At 30.9% G+C, this 11,422-nt stretch overlaps 1 protein-coding gene across 1 annotated transcript; it reads right to left on the bottom strand.

Moving 5' to 3' along the window:
• Positions 1-7,978: 7,978 nt before the first annotated feature.
• Positions 7,979-11,422, bottom strand: LOC133676351 (uncharacterized). The gene is made up of 6 exons (XM_062098017.1): positions 11,243-11,422; positions 10,514-10,593; positions 10,328-10,420; positions 8,818-8,888; positions 8,651-8,713; positions 7,979-8,555 (listed from the first exon to the last, which is right to left on the bottom strand). Exons 2-6 carry the CDS (start codon positions 10,578-10,580, stop codon positions 8,259-8,261), a joined length of 591 nt encoding a protein of 196 aa, XP_061954001.1. The 5' UTR covers positions 10,581-10,593; positions 11,243-11,422; the 3' UTR covers positions 7,979-8,258.

The following is an 11,422-nucleotide window of genomic DNA, read 5'->3' as shown; positions in this document are numbered from 1 at the left end:
CACATTTATTTTTCTAAAAAAATGCTGTATATCTACCTTCAATTAATCAAGTTTGTAAGAATATCTTTAATCTTTAGTTTTGACGAAGATACGACGAGGATCTCTCTAAATTGACATGAATATAAAAAAACATAATATTCTTCGTCGAGTGCATGTTGAACAATTTATACCATATTACAATATATAAATTAATAACAATTACTGGTGTAATAAAATCAATTATACATCTTTTCACTGCTCAATAAATATAAATTAATAACCTCAATAAATAACTTAATTGGTTAAGTCTTGAGTTTACTTTTTAATAGTCACGAGTTCAAATTCTTTTAAGATTATTAGAGATTTACATAGTCATTAATTTTAAGATATATAAAATTAAGATATGCATAAATTAGTCCGGACATCAACATTAATACGTGACAACTAGCATTTGTTCACTCGATGAAAACAATAATTTAGCTACTACACAATTAACACGCCACCTCCTTCTCTGTAGTTGCTCCCCTCCTTCATGGTGGCCCTCTGTGTTTTTCCTTCAAAAGAATTGCTTTTCCGGTCATGTGGTCCTCATTTTTTATATCTTTCAATTGTTTTTTAACGTCGAGGTCTTAATCAATCAAGTTGACAATGGCACAAGATTCTATAGCGTGTGACCCTCAATTTAATCAAGATTAAAAACAAGAAAAAATAAATTTAAATTCCCATTTCTGTTTAGATAAGAGTGCATGTGGATGGCACGATTTATAAAAAAAAAAAAAAAAAAAACCCAAACGCTATATTGTCCATAAAATACAATAGAGAAAATGCATGGCCCTACCTACCCTCTGATTTTAAAAAAGATCTCTGGTCACATTACAAGATTTGAACGGTCGACTCGAGCTTGGATTTTTCTGATAATATTTTAAGGTACAATCATTGAAGAGAAGGTCAAGGAAAAAACCACGTTCTACATTTATGAACATTTGTGTTCCTTTCTGCCTAGAGTTGCCTACCTACCCTAATATAGACCTAGCTTGTTTTGTCTCTATCATCCAAGGTAAGTGCGGTTAAAATTATATTTTTTAAAATTTATTTTTATAAAAAAATAATTTTTAAATATTTTTAAATTGTTTTAATATATTGATTTTAAAAATAATTTTTAAAAAATAAAAAAATATTAAATTCTTTAAATTTCAATTATTATCATAATTCCAAACAGAATTTTAAAAATTAAAAGTTAGTGTATTATATTGAATAATAGTGGTGGTGGTAGTGGTGATAGGAGGAAGTTGAGCAAGAGAATATTTATGTGCTCCATGGCACTCGAATAATTTTATCGAGTATATGTAATATAACAAATTGCTATTTTTTTTAACTCAATGTTTTCTTTTTTTGAAATATATATATATATATATATTAAATTGTTTAGGCCTTCCGTTTGCGTGAAGAGGGATTGACGATAAGTTTGAAACTTCCAAGAAGCAAGCTAGTAAGGTTTTTTTATATATATATAATTATTCTATTGTAAATTAATTATATTTAAATCGCTAATAACCTGTCTACATCATTATTTCGTTTTCCTGTATTTTGTTAACGGAATACATTGGACTTCGGCAATAATTTACACGTTGAAATAACAAATAACATGATCATTTTTTTAATCAAAATTTTATAAGAATAATGACATTATCATTTACAGGTGATTAAGGATATGTTGTACTTTAAAAAGGGTGTTTGTTTACGCGGCAACTTTAATTTTTAAAACAAACCGTACAAATAATATATTTGGTAATATCAAAACTCAATTTATTGTTTGTGTGGGACCCATATAATTTATGCTGAAACCATCGGTTTGTCGAAAGCAGTTGAGAGCTGTTTCTTTCCCTGTTGTGTTTGTGCAGAGTGAATTAATTTACTCGGTACTATCCACTTCAAGTGAATTAATTCATTGGGCACTGTTCATTGGACCGCGTCCAACCCGGTAAAAAAATCTATTTTTTTAAATTATGTTTTACTCAAAAAACTAGTGTTTAATATTACTCAACAATGCTACATAAATTAGAAAGAGATCGCATGATAACGTAGCATTTGCGGAATTTGATCGCAATTCTAATTTTGTTTCTGATGATATTTTACTTAATTTTGTTGCATGCTCAAAAAACCATGAAAACTATAGTCCTTATCGGATAAATTTCATACATGATGAAATTGTAGATAAGTTAACGGAACAATAAAAAATACTTGATATAAAGTATTATTTATTTAATGATGTAATAGTGGTAGTTAAATCTACAATATTTATATTAAAAACCATCAATATTAATATATATATATATATATATATATATATATATATATATATATATATATCTTTTTTAGTTATTTTATAACATCAATTTGAAAAGTATATTTAACCAAACATATTAAACTAATTTTTATTCAACCTCAATTTCAACTACAGTTTTAACCAAACATATATAAATATCAAACTAACCTCAACAAAAAGTACTTTTCATAAAATAACTTTTTCCAAACCACAAGTCAAAACTACCACAATACCAAACAAACTCAAGTCCAATTCTTTTGATTGTGCCAGGTTAGGTTTTATGAGAACTACCCAACTCCCTCTCTCTTTAAGAATATACTAACCCACTACAGTATTGACCCGATGCAAGTTTAGTTATTTTTTTAATATAAAGATATTAAAGTATTATTGTTATGTTTTTTAGTTGGGAAAAAAATTAAACCATGTGAGGATTGACTTGATATGATTTGGTTAACTTGACAGAACAAAAAACAACTCGAACAACCACTAAAAACATAATTTAACTAAAAAAACTTCAAGATATTTTTTTTAAAAAAAAATATTAAGACGGAACATATTGGATCGACCCAAATCAACGTGAATTAACTTGTTAAATTCATGACTCGAATTATAAAATTGAGATAACTATATAGAAATTAAATCAAAACAAATTATGAAACACAATTATCAATCAACTTAATGTTGAATGATGAAATTAGAGAAAAAAATCAATTAAAAAATACCCAAAAAAATAACCTGAGTCAACCTGGATTAAACCGCTAAAATCATGATCTAAGTAACGAGACCGAGATAACCTTATAAAAAAATTAAAAAAATTCTAAATTTCAATTCTAAAATAAATAAATAAAATGACAAAGAGATGAAAATTTTATTGCAATGCATCTGAAAAACCCAAACAAAAACCCACAAACTGGACTAGATAGAACGAGCCTAGATGCTAATGGGCCTGAAAAACAGACAACACATATCTTAGCCCGCTTACCAGTTTCGGTCAAAACCCATTAGATCGTGTCATCCTCTTCCTCTGTCGTTCATTTCAAATCTTTCCTCTCCAACAAGTTGTCAAATTTTGTTGAAGGATAATCTTTGAAGGTCTCAAATATGTTGGAGAGGAGGAATAAACATTATTTAGTTGCTTGTGTATTAATGAAGGGCAAGGCAGGTTGATGATGAATTGCGTTTTTCTTTTTCTTTTTTTAAATATACGAGGTTTAAAATTCAGTTGTTAACTAATAATATTTTTTTTTATAATCTTTAATAGATTATTTGAGATTATTTATAAGTCAATATTTTTTTCATTTACTAAATTAAAATGTTTGGTTTTTAAAATATGAATATTTTTATATAAAACTTGATAATGTATAACTAAATTATTTTATTAATTGTTAAAATATATAAATAAATATTGATTGCAATGACATAAAATCATAGTAGATAGTATATATATGGGCGCCATGTGTGTGTATAACCGTTTAAGGCCATGTTTGTTTCTCGTAATTCATTTTTCGGGAAACCACTTTCCAAACTTTCCTGTGTTTGTTTGCCATTAGAAAAATTGGTCAACGGAAAACACTTTCTGGTCAACGGAAACACTTTTCGGTCAACCAAAAACACTTTCCAGTGAAAGAAAAATTTGGTTTGATTTCTAGGAAAGTGTTTTTCCTTTATTTACTAGCATGGTTAAAAATTAAAAATCAGATCTCTTGAAAATAATAATTATTAAGAAATTTATACAATTTATTTACTAGCATGGTTAAAAATTAAAAAAATATTTTTTCTATCACATGTTATTATAAGAAAATTTCACATCTTTATTTTAAAAATAGAATAAATAAAAAGAAAAAGAGCTTCATTGTTTATTATAATTATAATGTTATACTGTATGAATATGTAAACTGCATTATATGAACACAAAAATTATTTAAAGTCCTACTGATATTTAGGAAGATAATATGGTATTAGAATGAATGTTTTTATTTGAAGGAGTTATTTTAATAAATTAGCAAAATTTGTCAAAATAAATAATTTAATGGAAAATTTTCCTGAAATGAGTAAATGTGATATAAGACAATAGTGAAAATTTTCTTATAAAAAAAATAAGGAACCAATTTAATAATTTGACAAATTTTGATGTAGTTATATTATTTTTGGATTTTATATTATTGGTTTGTTTGGCTTCTTTTTAAGATCTTTTTTTTTTTTGAGTTTTCATAGACAAAAATTAAGTATTAATTTTAAAGAAGCTAAAACAAAAAGGGACTTACTGTAGCCAAGCCCTGCTGTAGTGGAAAAATGACGCAGTTGTCCCAAAAAAACAAAGTGATTTTTTAAAAAATCTTATGTATTTTCTTCACTTTGCTCCTTAAAGTTCTAGATTTATACTAAAAAATCCCTAAACTTCATTTGTATTACATTAAGGTCCATAAATGTAAAGGGATGAGAGAGTGGTTCGATTTTTTGGTTTTCTAGAGTGATTTTGAATGGTTTTTGAAATTCAAAATAAAATTTTTACATGTCTTTAAAATGATTTTGGATGTTTCTAATGAAAACGTGTATAAAATGAATGGAAATGACCACAAACACGGCCCTACTTTTCTGATAACATAGGAAAATTGCAAATGAGTAATGCTGTCATTGATTATATCTTGATATCTCATTAAACAATTTAATCTATTAGGTTGAGATGGTTTTTTGACATGGTATCAGAATTTTGATGGCCAAGCGGTCACGAGTTCAAATTTCACCATCCCTATTTATTTGATAAAAATTAAACATAAGTTAGTGTAAACCTGTGCAAGTTTCAAGTCTAAAGGGCTTTCACTTGAAGGAGTGTGTTAAAAAATAAAATAAATCATATCATGAAATTTCACCTAAAAGTTTAAGCTATTGGGTTAAGATGGTTCTTTGACATAGTATCAGAGCTTTAATGACCAAACAGTCACAAGTTTGAATCTCACCATCCCTATTTATTTGATAAAAAAATAAGTACAATGTAGTGTAGGTTTGTGCAAGTTTCAAGCTCAAAAAACTTTCACTTGAGGGAGTGTGTTAGAAAATAATATAAATTATATCTTGAGATATCACGTAATAGCTTAAACTATTGAGTTGATATGGTTTTTTGACATTGATCTTGATGTGTCTTGCTTAGGTGCTCGAGCTTAGATATTATCAGGCCTAGCAAGCACCAATCCAATATTTTTCTTTGTTTTTTTATATAATTTTTTAGTTTTTTTATTATCTACTATTCTATCATTTTCTCAATATCAATTTTTCCAAGTGATTAGTGGTTATTTTTATTTTTATAATACCTCACAAAAAATAATGCTTTTTTTTTCATGTTTTTGACCTTTTTTTTAATGAGTATAAAAATTATCATTTATGTAAAAAATAAATATTCTTCATGTAGACTTATATCAATCTAACATGATATAAAAAATATTAAAAAATCAGCATTGATTGTGGATTAACATTAAGAAAAAGAAAGGGTCTAAATAAAAAGAATTTTGTGGTTTTTTTCTTTTATTTTTTCATGAATTTTCACCAATAATTAATGGTTATTTTTTATTACTTGTATATAATACCATGATGAGAAATGTGTGTGTCAAACAACAAAGTAACCATTTCTTCTTCTTCGATTATTCATTTGTTAGGCCAAGCCTAACATATTTTTAAGTAGAGTTTGTGATGGCAAATTTGTAGGGCAAAACCCTATAACTCAAAATAAAAAATTAAAATACTTATGCATGAAAGTTAAAATTATATTATAAAAATCTGAATCGTTAATTACTTGAATCAATAATCGAAAGTATAATGTTAGAATACCACAAAGATAATCTCTTTGATAAGTTATGAAAAATCAATCAAGAATTTAAAATAAAAATGTTTACGAAAAATTTTATTCAATTTCAATGATTTGTTTTTGTTTTTTCCACATCCCGAAATAAAAGATATGTATATGTTTGACCTAAACAAAAATAAACTCTAATTAACTACGAGCTAAAAATTAAACTCAAATAACTAACTTAAAAAAATGACTACAATAAAATACAAAGCTTAAGTCTTATATAAATAAAAGCTCAATCCATGTATTCTCATGTATTCTCAAATAGTAACTTTTGGGTCTTATAAAAAAGCCTTTCCAATTCATATATTCTCAAACAATAACTTTTGTGTCTTATCGGAAAGCCTTCCCGATATATGATTGCTTTGAGATTTTAACCCTATAGTAAATAGGATCTTTAAAATATTCTAGCAAGATTTCAACCCGATTCAAATGCTGGATTAAAAGTTATAACCATTAACATAAAGTTATTTACCAACCTTTGGTGTATATTAAACAACCTCATATCTTGCTTGGATCACATTGATCAAGACTTGATCCTTCTTTGAACTCACTTCATGCTTGATATTATCTTAAAAGGAATTCTTGAAGCTTGCTCAGCTCAAATATCATGAATAAGTCCAATGAATATATCTTTGATTCTCTTGGCTCTTTCCATTATAATCGGTCTAAGGAGCATATGTAATGAATTTTATACTGTTGCTCATCAGTTTGGAAAGGTTTAAGCAAAGAGATGGGAAGGTAACCAAACTCATGACTTTGATTTGGACAGTTATAACTTGATTGGTTTTATCTATTGGCCCTGGAGAATTGATTTATTAGGTGTCTTCACTCTTTTCCAATGCCATTGGTGCTTTGGGTTTGCCTATAGTTCCAGAGTTCCGGCCCTAAGTGTGGTGTTTTTTCATAACAAAATGAATGGTATTAAGGCGATTGGCATGGTGTTTTCTATCTATCATCACCATCTTGATGATTGCAAGTCTCAGGAAAAGGTTTTTATTTTGATTACGGTCCATAAAATGATTATCAGTCACTTTCTTTTTTAGTGTAGAAAGATTCCCTTCTCCCATTTGGGTAACCTTAATGAATTACGTGAGTTTGCCTATAAAAAGTATCCGCTTCCTCGACAAGACTTCAAATGTGCGGATTTGCTGATCTATGAGTGACTAAGGTGGTCACCTGGGGAGTTGAGATGAAAAAAATTCATTCCTTTTGTTTCGGTCCCTATAATGGTAATGGTCGGCTTGTGGTCGACTGCCTTCTTCTTCTCATTCTGACTTGACTGAACAGTATTCCAGTGTATAAGTTTCCGGAGTTTTACTTGCTTAAAGGTTCATCTACGAGTAAGAATGGAAACACAAGTCTCAGAATAGAGCAACTATGAGCTTTCCAAGTAACGCACACCATACAAGACCACCCTATGCACTTTAGAAGGGAGAATGAAAAAGATCAGAGAAATCTGGATTGTGCAGTAGTGTTTTAAATAAATGTCAATACCAAATGTCCGAAAAACAGATAATATAGATTCCATAAAACCCATAAGATTTTCGATCCTTGTGCAGTGACAAACAACCTTGACTAAATTAGGTGGCAATCACTATATGTATTCCTTATATTTATTTAGTTCAACAGAAGAGACTCCACTGAATCCCTTACACGCAATGTTTTGATTACAATGAGCTAAATCTAAGTAGAGAAGCACAATGAGGCCATGCTATTCTTAAATTTCTACAATCCTTTGCATGCCATTTCTCTATAGGGAATAATAATTATCTCAACATTTATGTAATTCGGCATTTAACGGAAAAAAAAAAGCCGTGCACACAGCGTGATGAAGCAGAAGTGATATAACATTCATGAAATGTCAAAAAGAAACAAGAAGAAGAAGAGAGAATAGTTCTGCAAAATTTGAGTTCAGGGAATGCGAAAGAACTTGCATTTAAGCAACTACGAAACAGTTGGTTATGCCTATATAATATAAACGCAACCATCTAGCAAGCTGAGTTGGAAGTGACCTTTCCCCTCCCCAGCGTCTTGAGGTCGAGTCCTCATAGAAGCCCAAACTACAAATATAAGGACTTTCCAGAACCACAGCAGAACCTGCTTCAGCCTTCAAGACAGTTCAACAATTTTTCGTTGCCTTTTTGAGCATTGTTTTACAATACCTTCATTTGAATCATTGTTGCCAGACTTGAATGTTTTATTATTATCATTGCCATTGTCTTCACCATCACTTTCAGTGTCATCACTGGCCTCATCATCGCTTTGGCTTTCATCACTTGTGTCTTCTGATTCTGATTCACTACTGCTAGCAGCCAAAGAATTCAATGGATGACCATTACCTATTGCAGATTCAGCAGCAGCTACAGCTTCAGGAGTATGAAGATCAGCTATACCCAGCATCAAATCCTGTAATCAAGACATAAATATAACTTCGTAAGCTCAGGGAAAACCATGGGCAGCAACGATCTAAGGATGGAGGATAGAAAGCAACTGTCAATTACCATCTCAACGACTTCTGATTCATTTCCAGTTAGCGTTTCAATGTCATATTTCTCAGAATTATCCTATATTTTAAGAGACATGTAAAATACAAATTAGTATGATTATGGTTGAGATTTCAAAAGAAGAAGCAGAAGAAGAAGAATCTCCTCATCACAAGTAAGCATACCTTTGCATCTTCCTGCAACCGCTTATTGGCTTCTGATATGACTCCTATGAAATCTCTCACTTTTCCTAGAACTGTGGCACAGCGAAGATGTCAGCTAGCATTGTTAAAAAATACCAGGGTTACATTTCCACATTCTATTGTTCTCTAGGGCATGATATTGCAACAAAGTGGCAGACATCCAATTCTAATAGAGAAAATAATTATTTCCAGTATTACGTGAAATCAAACCAGAATTATGAGTTTGGCATCACACAAACATTCTTCCAGCAATGACCATTCTATACTAATTTTGATAAAAACTTTAAAGAGTGAAAGTTGAGACCAAAACCAAAGACAGTACAGTGTGGACCTGCCCAACAGTATTATCCTCCTATTCCATCAACAAACAGCAGAACAATCTTACTGCAAGCAAAAACACAGCTCTTCAGGATGTCTAGCACAATGTTCCATTGGCCATTTTAAAGATCTTGAAGGTAGCAACAATTATTTTCAACAGGAATTGTGTTCCCAATATTACATGAAAGAATGAGATAGCAAACAGATAGGAGAGAATAAAATTGAAAATCACCAACCAAAGGTCAATTTAGTCACGAAAAATTTACACAAGTCTTATCCAGCCAGAAAATAAATTGCTAAATATCTAACTCAATAATGTTGATAGTTAAACTTAAAAGGTGGTTATTAAGAAAGTTGAAGAGATAGGTCTGCATTGATCTTGATTGTTTTGTTCCTTCTGCACAGCATCAATTCATAAGAACACTAGAAGAATATCTACAGGATTCCCTTGGTTAAGCATGAACATTGTAGAAGACCAACAAACAGTTAGACCATCTTTGGGGGATAAGAACACCACAGACCAGTCTTTAACCAAGATGAAGCAATTGCCAGCAATTCATATTGAAAAACAAGCACATACAATTCCAATCTGAAACTTTGGATATCATGCTTAGATGCAAAAGAAAGGGAAATAAACTTTGCCAAACCTCCTCCTAAACCACAAAATTGTGAAAATCACTCAGATCCTTCTCCAGTAAGGGTATTGCATGCAGCTTACCTAAAGCAACTAGTATCGATGCCCATATTAGAGATAATAGCCAATTACATAAACATGTAGAAGATGCAAAGCTGCTTGTGCCCTTCCACCTCATTTTGAACCACCATTGTTTTTAGTTAACTGCAGATTCACTGCCGACTGGAACCTTACGTTTTTGTATTTGCTCTTTTCATAAAGAGAAATCTTCCCTCATAAAATCACAGACAATCACTACCAATAAAAAAAAGCAACAAAATTGCAAAACCCTATTTGCGCCAATTCCATTATATTGTAAAACAGACCAGGTATGTTAATCAGACCATTTTATGAAAAAGCTTCAATTAACCTCATGAATTCAGTTTTCAATACAAATATCAGTATACTATGAAAAGAATATCAAGAAAATTAATTTTTGTAGTGACACAAATAAAGGATCAAACTTTGCAAAGAAACCAAATATTGAACTGAATCAAATACCTTGACTTTGAGGAACTGGAGTGGTTAAGGGCTTTCCATCAGCTGGGGGCTTCCTGGGTCCAGAATCTTTCTCACATACACGAAGTATAGACTCTGCACACATATATAAACACACACCATTATGTAAACATATATGCCTCTTCTACTTAATAAGAAGAAAAGGAATAGTTAGAGGGAGAGGTTTACCAAGGGATGATGGTGTTACGAAATACTTGTTCTCCAAATGCAAAAGGTCTTTGCTTGAAGAACCCATTTCTGTTTGAGAACTGTGACAGTGAACAAGAAGAACTCAGTACAAATAGTCAGTTTGGTTGCAGAGAAGACAAAGCAGAAAGTTTTTGTCAGGGGTTCTGTTGATAGGACAAAATTTTGGTCTTAGAACATCATAAATGTCGCAACCAACATTCAGAAAACAGTGATAAACTCCCCAACTCAGCTGAAAACTCACACCAACAGAACTTTTATGTAATAAATTGTTAGGGATGGCAATGGGTAGCCATGCATCGGTTTTATTACCATCCATACCCGAATCCGAACCCAAAATTACTATCCATGCCCAACCGGAAACCCGACGGGTATGGATTTTTGATACCCAAACCTGAACCCGATCAGGTTTCGGACATCCATTGGGTATCCATAACCCCGCCACTATTCATGCAGTTATCAATAAAAACCTTAAATTATCAATTCAATTCTGTACTTTTGGGACAAAAACAAACAAGATGATACTCAGCATAACATAACTTCATTCTCCAATACGAGCATAGAACTGCAGGAGTCAATTTGAGAAATCACAGTACAAAGAGTTACAAGCCCTACAAGAATTGGTGATTGAAGACAAGTAAACACAATACACCCAGCAAGATATAACAGGAAAAGCGAGAGAAACTATTATCCAGCAGATTTCATAATAACCTGAAATCTTTAGCTCCTATTACTTCCTAGCTAGAAGCTGCTTGAACTAGGCAGGACAGGCTGTCGGAGATGCTGCTTCTGCCGCTGCTACCACCGGCTGGAGAAGAGAGTGAGAGGAAGAGAATTCTGAGGCTACAAAGACTAGAAACCAGAGGTTTTTTTTATATAGCTTGGTATAAA

Source organism: Populus nigra, chromosome 16 (assembly GCF_951802175.1).
Source record: "Populus nigra chromosome 16, ddPopNigr1.1, whole genome shotgun sequence".
Taxonomy (NCBI): Eukaryota; Viridiplantae; Streptophyta; class Magnoliopsida; order Malpighiales; family Salicaceae; genus Populus; species Populus nigra.
This window is presented reverse-complemented; position numbering and strand designations above follow the sequence as displayed.